Source organism: Gracilinanus agilis, chromosome 2 (genome assembly GCF_016433145.1).
Source record: "Gracilinanus agilis isolate LMUSP501 chromosome 2, AgileGrace, whole genome shotgun sequence".
Taxonomy (NCBI): domain Eukaryota; kingdom Metazoa; phylum Chordata; class Mammalia; order Didelphimorphia; family Didelphidae; genus Gracilinanus; species Gracilinanus agilis.
Window position 1 is genome coordinate 234,081,035 of NC_058131.1, and position 13,145 is coordinate 234,094,179.

A 13,145-nucleotide genomic window follows, 5' to 3' on the forward strand; every position below is an offset into this window, starting at 1 on the left:
GGTGGGTGGGTGGGGTTAGGGTTGGGAATAAGAGTTGTATTGGACATAATGACTTTCACTTGGGTGTCTTTGGGGCATCTAGGTAGAGATGTTTATTAGATAATTGATACTGTATGCCTGGAATCCAGGGCAAAGATTAGGGCTGGGAAGATAGATTTGGGAATTATCTATGTAAATTGATGACCATCATTATTGGGAGCTGACATCAGTAGAGCAAATGTGGAAAAAGCAAAGAGGAAGGCCTATGAAAGGCCTATGAAATGGAAAGGCATATGTGCTGTGTGTTAATAGGGAGATGGAAGATAAAGCAGTGGCCACTGATTGAGAAGGAACCATCTGGTGGGAGGAAAAACTAAGTGTTGTTATCAGGCAAGAGAGGAGAATTCCCTAAGACAAAAAAGATGGCAAGTATGGTATTACCGTAAGAAAAGCTGATAATAACTAAAAGGCCATTGGATTTGGAAATTGATATCATTAGTAACCTTTTCAGTAAGTGTCTAGAGGTCAGCACTTGGAAGCTTATTTGTAAGAGAATTGTTAGGAGTTAGTTGGCTGAGCTGAAGTGGAGAGCTCATTATTCCCCCACCCTCCCCCTTTATCAATTTTATACATACAATGGAAGTTCTCCCCCCATCACATCTCCCAATGTTTTGTAATTTTCTTTTGTGGCTTTATTTCTATCTACATTAAGTATGTAAAATGCTTATTTGTGTTGTGTATAGTGTTTGCTCTGACTTTAGCTAGAATTTTTCTAGCTTCTGGGGATCTGGTTCTCAGGTATAAGTGAGTTACCCTCAGATGGTGCTCCTTCTGGTTATTATATCTGGGACTCTCATCTACTTGATGCCAGTATTGAGACTCTATGAATCTTACCTTAAATCCATTCTGGTCTTTTTGTCTTTATAAATCCACCATTTATGACAATTACTTAACCTTAGAACTCAGTTACTACATTTGTAACTCGTAAGGGGAACAAAAATCTTTTCTGGAGTTGGGATACTCTCCTCCCTCAAAGTTTGCACATTTTAGCAACTTATAGAAACTCTGTTTCCTTAATATTTATACTAGTAGAGCCTGGAGAGAGACACTTTAATTGTTGCATTCTCTGAAACTGCATGAACGCATACAATTGTTTACCTTCCTGCCTCCTGTCCAGCAGCTGCATTCTGTAGCTTACTTCTCTTAAGGGTGGTACTGAATTTCTTTCTGTTCTCTTCTGTGTAAAATGGTTCATGGGTGCCCTACCTTTTCTTGACTTTTCATTTGTGTCACTTTCACTACTTCTTTCTCTTATAGAAGTTGTCTCTTGAAATAAGTTTACTTAATACAAAAGAAATGTACACATTGGCTATGCTTGTAAATGTATGTTTCATTTTCATCTCTTATCTATTACTTCCTCTGCTAAGAGATATAGGTAGGATAATTCATCACTGATCTTGTTGAAGTTTTGAATTATCATGGCTTCGATTAGTCATTAAATCTATCAAAGTAATTTTCCTTACATTATTGTGATCATTGAATAAATTATTCTCTTGATTTTGCTCACTTCATTCTGTTTCAGTTCACACAAGTCTTCCCAAGTTTCTCTGATACTGTCATTTATCATTTCTTATGGCTCAGTAATATTCCATTATTCAAGATGCTCCAAAAGTCTTAGTGTAGTTTTAAGCTATTACATCTTAATACCCTGTGTTCCTATGCTATATATAATTTTTCAACTATTCCTGATTGATGAGCGCCTACTCATTTTGTTTTTAGGGCTTTGCTACAACAAAAAATTGCATTGTAGATATTCTTAGTGCACATACAGATCTTTAAAGTCCCTCTTCTCCCTCCCACCCCCCCAATCAGATTAGGAATATTTGTTTGAGGCTAGAACAAATGATTTGATTCTTTCAATACTTCATCAAAAGATATGACACTAGATGATAGAAGACAAGCAAGAGAACAATGGTGGTCAGGGTTATAAATACAAATTAGTAAATACTGGGCCTAGTTTTGGTATTGTCACTCAGAGGCAATTTGTAGATGATGGTTTATTTATTTTAAAGAGTTTGATTTAAGAGTAGGGAAGTATTTGGTAGTGATTGAATCTCTTTAAGAGGTGTATACATTTTTTAGCAAGAACAGAAAAGGACCTGAGACAGAGTCCTGAGGCTTATTATCTTAGGAAATTAGTTTCTGAGTAACAGAATGATGGTAAATCTAATCAGGTGATAATTGTTCATTCACTTGAAGACTGAAAGACATATTGAGGATGATTTGTTAATTTACAATATCAAAAACTTATCTCTATTTTCCCACACTAAATTCACCTAGCTAGCAACTTCTTGGGATATAGTTGTGATCCTCACTTTTCTAAAGATACTGCTTTGAGTAATTCCTTAACTACCAAATATTCTTTGAGTTGATTTTTCTGGTTTATATTGACCACCTACCTCCTTTGGCAGAGGGTAAAAAATAAAGAGGGAAATGACTTCTTTTGATCTACTTCTTATTTATCTCTTTCTAACACAAATATTGGTCACAGAATTTTAGAGACTGAACTTAATACCTTCGTTTAAAAAAATAAAATTTTATCATTTTTTTCTTAATATTTATTTCCTTCTCTTCTTCCTCACCTCTTCAGCCTTCTCCCTCTCTTAGAGAAGCATCTCTTGTAATGGAATCAAAAAGAGGTTTGGAAAATAAAATTCAGCCTAACTAACCAACACATAAAAGTCTCTTATCCATATTATATGGTCCCCCAAACTCTACAAAGAACCCATCCTTCATAGGTCCAGAGAAACTAAAAGAGTTGATTGTTTGTTTGGAAAACTAGTTAGCATGCCAAGACTATTGGAACCTAAATCTAGTTTATGTCTATAAGTGATTCTTTTTTTGGAAATGTTTTCAATTTCATTTTATTTCATTAAATATTTATCAATTACATAGAAGAAATTTTAACAATCATTTTTGAAAATTTAAAGTTCTAAATTCTTTCCCTCTTGCCATTCTCCTCTTCTTGAGAAGGCAAGCAATTTGATATAAATTTTATGTGTGAAGTCATGTGAAACATTTCCATGTTAACAATGTTGAAAAGGAAAACAGACACCCCCAATCCCCCAATAAGGTAAGTAAAAAAAACTGTACTTCAGCTCTCATTCAGAGAGCTGTCTTTGGAGGTGAATTTCATTTTTCATCATGGATCCTTTGAAATTGTCTTGTATCATTGTCTTGATTAGAATAGCTAAGTCTTTTACAGTTGATCATCTTTACAAGATTGTTGTTACTATGTACAGTTCTCCTGGTTCTACTCACAGCACTTTTCATCGTTCATGTAAGTTTTCTTAGGTTTTTCTGAAATCATCCTGCTTATATCTTGTAGTACTTGTCAACCTTGAAAAACACAGAACCACTAAAGCAGTTACAAAGAAAAGTATTTCATCAAGATAAGGGAGATAGAGTTCTTATGGCTACCACCCAAGTCATGTGTAAGACACAGAGCCAAGCCCTGGGACTCTGGGAACAATGTTGTCTCTAGGAAAATGTACCATGAATGGGAATGTCCATTATGGGAATTTCCAAGGAAATGAAGGACTTGGAGACTTATATACCCTTTGGGGGAATAAAGGAAAGGAAATATAACTGATTGGCCTACGTGGAGGCTAGGGAAGGAGGGTTCCAGCTAGGGACTAGACTACCTGGGAGAGGCCTACATAAGACAAAAGGGTGTTTATGATTAGATTGTCTACTACTTTTTAGTCTGAGATCATTGAGTACTTGAAGGTTTATTGTTCAGTCTAGGACAAACCTACAAATCCTATCTGGGGTTATCCAGGGGTGTCTATGTATTTCATAAAGCAATCTGTCACACCATAATATTCCATTATAATTATATATCACAGCTTGTTTAACTCTTTCTTAGTTGATGAACATCCCTTCAATTTCCAATTCTTTGCTACCCCAAAAGTTGCTGCTATAAATATTTTTGTACAAATAAGTTCCTTCCCCTTTTCTTTATCTCTTTGGGATACATACCCAATAATACTACTTGTCAAAGGGAATGCAGTCTTATAACTTTTGGGGCATAGTTCCAAGTTGTGTTTCAGAAGGTTGAACCAGCTCACAACTCCACCAACAGTGCATCAGTGCCCTAGTTTTTACATATCCTCTTCAGTATTTGTCATTTTCCTTTTCTGTCATGTTAGCCAATTTGATAGATATGAAGTGCTATGGATGACTTGTAACTACCACAATCTAATTATGAAATTACAGCATCTCCCCAACCCCATGCCCCATCCCCCACCCCCAGAAGTCACACTCCAATTCTATTCTTGACATGATACCTGCTGTTTGATGTTCTTTTGAATACTGCTATCACATGGTGTTCTTTGAACAGCCACAGTGTGTTAAAGTATGTTTGCCAGTGAGCCAAGTTTTTTCTATATTCTCGAATAACTGAAATCTGATGCCATTAAATTTGTCTTTAGAGCCTTTGATATAAGATGTTCTTTTGCCTCACCATAGAAAATGGTTTTAGGGATTCTAGCATTTTATGTCCATTATCCCAGGGATCTTGAAACGTGTGGCTTTTCTGGTGAAAGGTATGGACTCCTCAGGATATTTTTAAATGCATAATAATAAAAGAAAAAAGTTGCATAATAATGAAAAAAGTTGTAAATATATATGCATATATATTTAAAGGTTATGGACCCTTGGTTTAAGAATTCCTGCATCTGACCTATTTTTTTAATATTATTATGCGTTTCTTGTCCTTCCACAGAATTACCTTTCTTTATCCTTCTATTACTGTCTGTTGGCTCTATTGCTCCAAAATTTTATTTGAGGCATTTTAAAGTTGTGTGTGGAGAATGTTGGTAAAGTTCAGCTGGGTCCCACAGCCTGTACTCTGCCATCTTGAGGCTGCCCCCTAGTACTACTTTTTGTTATTCCAATTTACTTCCAGATATTACTTTTCAGCTGTGTACAGGTCCAAAATGAAAATTATGAGTGTTAACTTCCATTAATAACACTTCTCTGGTTGAATTTTGTAAAATATAATGATTTACAGCAGTTATGTTTTTATAACTCTACTCAGATGCTTCTATTATGCATTTACAGTTTTGGATTTTTTTAAAACTCTTACCTTCTATCTTAATTTTTTTTTAAAACCCTGTACCTTCCGTCTTGGAGTCAATACTGTGTATTGGCTCCAAGGCAGAAGGGTAGTAAGGGCCAGGCAATGAGGGTCAAGTGACTTGCCCAAGGTCACACAGCTGGGAAGTGTCTGAGGTCAGATTTGAACCTAGAATCTCCTGTCTCTAGGCCTGGCTCCCAATCCACTGAGCCACCCAGCTGCTCCCCTTACCTTCTATCATAGAATCAATGCTAAATATTCTTTCCAAGTCAGAAGAGCAGTAAGGGCTAGGCAATGGGGGTCAAGCGACTTGCCCAAGGCCACAACTAGGAAGTGTCTGAGACCAGATTTGAACCATCTCCAAGCTAACTCTATTCACTGAGCCACATAGCTATTCCATGTTTAAAATGTTAAGGGAGAGATGAGAGACAAGAGACAATGATATCATCTCCCTTCATTTTTGCCTCATTGATGGTAAAGAACTAAGATTTACTGGTGATGAGAGAGAGTTCAAGTGTTTTGTGCTTCATTTGATCATAGAAAGTGTCATCAGGGGAATCTATAACAATAGCTCAAATCTCCAAGAGATCTGACAATAGAATTAATCTTGCTTCAGCAGTCCTTTGGAAATAGTAACTTGGAAATAGTTTAGCATATTAGTGAGACTTTGAAAGTGAGCCAGAAGAAAGGAAAAAAGCACTAAGTTTAAAATGAGTCCAGAGGAAGAACTTGTTAGTCTTTAGACTAGTCACTGAAGACATCTCTCCAAAGTACTGCCATAATCATAAAGGTTATAAGGTGGGGTTTCATTAAAAGAGCATTGGTACTTACTAGCTGTGTGATTCTTACTGCTCTTCTGCCTCGGAACTATTATGTAGAATTCTAAGATGGAAGGTAAGGGCTTAAAAGGGTTTTTAAAAAAAGCATTGGAAAGAAAAAAATTAGTAAGCTTATTTATATCATGTTGGCAAGTTTGCAATTATGTATATAGTTCTGGTAATCAGAAATAATGGCAGTGAAACAATGAGGAAGATGACTAAAATAGGTCAAGGAAAGTTTGCAGTATGAGGAAAGATAGAGGACAGAGAAAAGATGAAGAAAGTTTCAAAAATCTGGCAGGATAGATAAGTGGAATTTGGATATATGTTCTTTGGATCCAAAATAGTATCCTTTTAATAACTTGGAAGTAAACTTAGGACAAAGAAAAAAAGTGTAACTTTACATACTGACTTTGGGATTCTTTGAGCTCATTAGGGCAAGTATTCCTTCCAGAAAAAATGCATTTGCATTCTCAATACTGTGTGATTCTTGACTGATTACAGTTTTTTTTAAAGTTTTTTATGCTTCAAATGCTCCTCCAATTCTTTTTTTTCTGTACACCTTTGCAACACTTCAGTTGCTTATTCCTTGCGTGCTACTTGAGCAGCTTATTCCATTTTGTCTTAATTCTCTAAGATATCTTTTACTCTATTACTGTAAAACCATTTAAATAATTTTACCCTAATTCTTGCACGTTATCATTATTGGTCATAAATTGTAACCTATTTAAACTCATGTGTCTTTCCTTTCTTTCAGTTACGTGCAGTTATGATTCTTTTGAGATCATGGTATCCTATGATTTGTAGCTAGGTAGCATGAGCAAGATAATTGAACTGGTGAAAATGAAAGTGTCTTAAGTGTCCAAAATAACTAAAAGTGACAAAAATTATCCTTGTAGAATGTAGAGAAATAGAATTGCTTGTATTTTGCTGGTGGCACTGGAAATTGTTACTTGTCTTGGTCTGCTGATAAGGAGACAAAACTATAATCTCTAATTCAGGAATCTCCATTATTGTAGAAAATAAGAAAGAACTGGAAGAGAGTACACAGTAGTAGCATTTCATAATTTCCAAAAAAAGAAGTGAATAGAATTTGTAGAATGTACCCCAATGAGTTTGACTTTGGGATTCCTGGAAAAATTCTATTATAATATACCAAAGGAGTAGTTAGTGAAAATCCAGAAAAGTAAACAGTGATCTCAGAGAGCCCATTTGACTTCATCAACAACAGATCATGCTAGAGTAACTTTATTCCTGTTTTTGATAGGATTGTTGTAGTTATACTTTGCCTTTATTTTTAGCAAAAAAAAAAAAAAAAAAAAAAGTCTTTCATGCAGTTATCATGGAAAAGATAGAAACATGTGGGCTAGGTGGTACAGCAGGTGAATCTATTTAAATGGCCAGCCCTAGAGAGGAATCATTAATGGTTTAGTATTCTTTTTTTTTCCCCAAACATTTATTAATATTCATTTTTAACATGGTTACATGATTCATGCTCCTCCTTTCCCCTTCGCCCCTCGCACTCCCCCCACCCATGGCCGATGCACATTTCCACTAGTTTTGTCATGTGTCCTTGATCAAGACCAATTTCCAAATTGTTGGTAGTTGCATTGGTGTGGTAGTTTCGAGTCCACACCCTCAATCATGTCCACCCCAACCCATGCGTTCAAGCAGTTGTTTTTCTTATATGTTTCCTCTCCTGCAGTCCTTCCTCTGAATGTGGGTAGTTTTCTTTACCATAAATCCCTCAGAATTGTCCTGGGTCATTGTATTGCTGCTGGTGCAGAGGTCCATTACATTCAATTTTACCACAGTATATCAGTCTCTGTGTACAATGTTCTTCTGGCTCTGCTCCTTTCACTCTGCATCAGTTCCCGGAGGTCTCTCCAGTTCGCCTGGAACTCCTCCAGTTTATTATTCTTTTTAGCACAATAGTATTCCATCACCCGCATATACCACAGTTTGTTCAGCCATTCCCCAATTGAAGGACATACCCTCCTTTTCCAATTTGTTGTCACCACAAAAAGCGCAGCTATAAATATTTTCGTACAGGTCTGTTTATCTATGATCTCTTTGGGGTACAAACCCAGCAATGGTATGGCTGGATCAAAGGGCAGCCATTCTTTTATAGCCCTTTGAGCATGATTCCAAATTGCCAGCCAGAATGGCTGGATCAGTTCACAGCTCCACCAGCAATGCATTAATGTCCCAATTTTGCCGCATCCCCTCCAACATTCATTACTCTCCCCTTCTTTCATTTTAGCCAATCTGCTAGGTGTGAGGTGATACCTCAGAGTTGTTTTGATTTGGGTTTAGTATACTTTTTGACAACAGACTATTAATGACTACTTTTTGTACCTTGCCATTATACTTTACAGTCTGCTTTTGCCTTCATTATCTTAATGATGTTTTTAGTTTTTCTTGCTTTTTCCATATTTAAGTGATTTAAATGATTTCTTTGCATGTTTTATCCCTCACTGTAGAGTAAATTTTTTGAGAGTAGGGGCTAGATTTCATTTTGTATCCCCAATGCCTCTGTATACCTTGAATATGGTAGATATTTAATTAATGTGTATTCTGAGTGAAATTAAACTGTTTTGGGAATGCCATCTCTAGTTGGAATGACTTAAGAATTTGTTCTTGGTGGTTTTGGAAGGGTTAACCTTTTTGCATCATTGATTGGGCTCAAAATATAGAAAACTATATTTAAATATGATTGCTTTTCTTTGTAACACTGTATTTTATTTTGTACATTAAAAATATTTCGAGAAGGCATCCATTGGCTTCACAAGAGTCAAGGGTAGGGGGTGGTGGGCACAGTGTCTGTGACATACAAAAAAGTTTAGGAAAGTCTGTGACATACAAAAAAGTTTAGGAACTCCAGCTATATATACTGCTTTCTCATTTTCTTTGTCTGATTTTGAATATTTCTTAAACCCTTACCTTCTGTCTTAGATACAATTCTGTGTTTTGTTTCTAGGGCAGAAGAGCAGTAGTGGGGGATGAATGGCTAGCCCAGGGTCACACAGCTAGGAACTATCTGAGGCCAGATTAGAACCTGGCTCTAGGCCTGCTCTGAATCTCATTGAGCCATCTAGTACTACCTGGGGAGGCTTACCCCATTTTCTTTTTATATTGAAATTTTACCTTAGTGGTGAGGGAGGCCTTGGGGACAGATTTTATTGTGATATATATTATCCATGTTAATCTAAATTATTTAGTTTATTGAGAATACCTAATTTTACTGGAAGTTTTAAAGAATTCTTGACTTTTTTTTTAAATTTTTTTTTTTTTTTTTAAATTTTAAACCCTTAACTTCTGTGTATTGACTTATAGGTGGAAGATTGGTAAGGGTAGGCAATGGGGGTCAAGTGACTTGCCCAGGGTCACGGATTCTTGACTTTTTAAAAGGTTAGGAAGGTATGATTTTTGGCAAGGCTTAGTTGATTTCTAAGCAGAGAAAAACTAATTGGATAAGAGATTGATTTTTAGTTCAGTATGTATTTGTTTTTGCCAGGTGCCTTGGTAAACAGAGAGGTTTTTTGGTTGGTGGTAGATGGTGGGGGGTAGGGGGAGCTACATTTTCTTAGTTTTGAATTCACTGTTTTGTTTTGTTTTTAAATCAGATCAAACAGTTGGATTTCTACTTTTTTATGCTATGTTTTGTTGGGTATGATATCTGATGAGGGGGAGATCATCTATCATTATTGATTTCTCTTTTTAGACTAAGTTTACATATTGGTAGAAAATTCTTCAGTAATATTAAATAGAAATGTAGTTAAAATGAAGCATAATCAATTTATTATTTATTACATGTTTTTCACCCCACCAGGTCCTGGAGAAATATCCCAATACACCCATGAGCCATAAAGAAATCCTTCAAGTCATACAGAGGGAGGGATTAAAAGAAATCAGGTAAGTTATTTCGATAATACCATCTGACTTGACCAAAGTATATTACATTATTTTCTAAGCATGGATTGTGCATAGTCACTTCACTACTCCCTCACTCATCTTGTGGATAGACACCTCAATAATTGGAGAACACTATTTTATTGGAGTGCAGCAAGAGTTATTATTCATGATAACTCAGAACAGTCAACAAAATATTATGTTTACCATATTCTGTTCAAAATGGCAGAGAAATTTGTGATATCTTTTAAAAAATTTCCATTACATGTGAAAACATCTTGATACTTTTTTTTGGTTTGGAAAATACATGAGAAACAGCATTTTCCCCAATAATAGAAAAATGAAATGTTAATTTATATCCCAGAGCTTCCTTCTCTAATGTGAGCCACCAGTTCTCTATTAACTATTTTGTCAGGCCTGCTTCTAAAGAAATAAAATTTACCTTTGTTTTCAGGTTTACAAGAAATAACAATCAGTCTAAAGTGCTGATGAACTTTGCTGTCCATAGCATATGAGTTGCAGGAAAATGGTGTTTATATTGTCATAGAATTGAAATGTAATATTTCAAAAGACTCTCATGACAAGTCTTTTTTTTAAAGCAGTAACCCATAATTTATTTTATAAACCTGAATCATCATATTCAGAAAAGCTTTTTTACCTTTAGTATAATAAATACTAGTTTCAGACCTAACCAAATAAATGTTACAAGAGAAAAATCTTATTGAATATAACCATTTCCCTTCTTTAACAAGATTGTTTTCCTTATAGATTAGTTATTGATTTTCATGTTGATGAAGCTTTTGCTTCAATTCTTCATGACTATAACAGATGATGGCTATGATAGCAAACAGAATGTTGTTGGTATGGTTAAGTAGAATTTCATTTCAGCACTATAACTTAAAGCTTGTTACACTACTTTTCCAAACAGATAGGAAAAGAAAGCAGAAATAAAAGGAATGTGAGAAATATTACAAATGCAAAGAAGCAAAGGTACAAGACAGAAATTACAAAATATCAAAAACTGTTACAGTTTTCACTTAGTCATTAATTCCATCAATAGCCTATTTCTGGCTTAGACCATGCTATTTTTCATAGCTCTTCTGTTGGTCAAATCATCCTCAGAGAGTTATGATGATTCATTTTACTATTGCCAAGGACCTAACAAATGGTTCTGAGGAATACCAAAGAATGAAAGTAAGGATAGAATTTCTAGTCCAGATGACTGAGCTCCCTTCAGTAAGAAGGCAGAATTATTCAACTCTTGCGGCCCCCCCCCCTTCTCCTTCAAAGGTAGATTTTCTTTGTCCTAGATGAAACAGCAAAAAATTAATAATGGAGGGTAGAAACACCTAAGGGAGAAGAAACCCGAGATATAAGTAGAATTATAGTAAGGGAAACTCACTGTCCTTGAAGACTTCAGATCCCCAGGCCTAGACAAGCCATGTCTCAAGGTACCGAAAGAACTGACAGTTGTGATTGCTGAGCTACTGTCAGTGACTTTTGAAAGAATTTGGAAAATGGAAGAAGACTGGATCAGAGAAATTTAACTCTTGTCTACTTTCCTGGATAGGGAGGCAGGGAGAAAGAAATAGTCAGAAAGAAATCTATAAACCATAGCCAGTGAACTTGATTTTGATGCCTGCTGATTTAACATTTTAATGACTAAAGGCATAGATAGGCAGTACCAGTAATAAGTATAAATTTGTAAGTGGCAAGTTTTGATATTTTTTAAAGAAAAAAATTTCAGCAGAGTGTAGTGGGATGCTTTCAGGTTACAAATCTGTCATATTAAATATCTTAAGCAATTAACCTTTCATTATGGTCTTTTGTTTAGGTATAGAATGAACTAAGTGGTCCCCAAGGTCTCTTCCATCATTGAGATTTTGTGATTCTTTCAGTGATGACCTCTAGATCTAGTAGTGTGAGATATTTTAGGATGATTTACATGAAATATGTTACTAGATACATTATAAATTAATTTATCAGAACTCAGAAAGGTAGTTCTTTATTTTCTCCCTAATTTCCAGTTTCACACCCACAGAAAGTATTCCAAACCTCTTCTTTCCTTTTCTAGCTTTTACATATTCTGTTCTCCCCTTCTCTCAGTTATGGATCTTATCTCTTACTTCCCTGAAAAAAAATTTTTTTTGAGACTGTTCAATATGAGGTTCCCCTCCCCTCCCCCTTTCATTTGGCTTCATTTGTCAATGCTGACCACCCTTTCCTTTTGAATATTCTTCAGCGTCCTTACTTCTAACCCTTGTTTCTCCTTGAGCTTTTATCCCATATCACCAACTGCCCACTGGACTTTTCACAGTAGACTCCTCATTGGTCTCCCTGATTAAATTCTTTCAGTACTTTAGAACATTCTCCATGATGCTGCCATAGTGGTTTTCCTTATACATAGATCTGATCACATCACAGTCCTACTTAAACTGTAGAATCAAATGTGATTTCCTCTGTTTAGCTTTTAAAGCCCTGAAACCCTTCTTCTAGCTTCATGCCACATTACTTTCTCCTATGCTTTGTGATCCAGCCAAACTAACATTCTTGTCTGACATTGCATATAATATTTTTGTAGTCCTTCATCTTTTGTTTTTGTTTTTGTTTTTGTTTTAAACCCTTCTGTGTATTGGCTCTTAGGAGGAAGAGTAGTAAGGGTGGGCAATGGGGGTCAAGTGACTTGCCCAGGGTCACACAGCTGGGAAGTGTCTGAGGCTGGATTTGAACCTAGGACCTCCCATCTCTAGGCCTGGCTTTCAATGCACTGAGCTACCCAACTGCCCTAGTCCTTTATCTTTTGATTATATATTTTGTCTTCTTTAAGATCTCCATTGTGTTTTCCCTAAAATTTAGTTTATTTTTAGTGATCTGTTTTATTGTAATTATTATATGTCTAGTTCTACTTATTTTGCTTTATATCAGTTTTTACAAATCTTCCTATTTCCCTGAATTCCTCTTTGTTGTTTCTTACTGCACAATAATATTCCATTACATTGATATAGCATAGTATTTTTAGTCATTTCCCCAATAAATGGATTAGTTTGTTTCTAGTTCTTTGCTTCCACAAAGATTACTACTCTTAATGATTTGGCCTACATTATTCCTTTATTTTCCTTTGACTTCCTTAATGTATATGCCCAAGAATGATACCTGTGGGTCAAAGGATATGGATAATGTAGCTACTTATCTTGAAATCCATAGTGGTGGGATCACTTCTTGGCTCTTCTCTCTCTCTCTCTCTCTCTCTCTCTCTCTCTCTCTCTCTCTCTCTCTCTCTCTCTCTCTCTGTCTCT

The 13,145-nt window shown here is 35.7% G+C and overlaps 1 protein-coding gene across 3 annotated transcripts in view; it reads left to right on the top strand.

Moving 5' to 3' along the window:
- The window catches only part of ASXL2 (ASXL transcriptional regulator 2), a 166,723-nt gene that overhangs the window by 48,548 nt on the left and 105,030 nt on the right, over positions 1 to 13,145 (top strand). For all 3 annotated transcript variants that reach the window (XM_044663756.1, XM_044663757.1, XM_044663754.1), the window contains exon 2: positions 9,770 to 9,852. In XM_044663756.1, the coding sequence (XP_044519691.1) occupies positions 9,770 to 9,852 (83 nt within the window). The remainder of the gene's footprint in view (positions 1 to 9,769; positions 9,853 to 13,145) is intronic.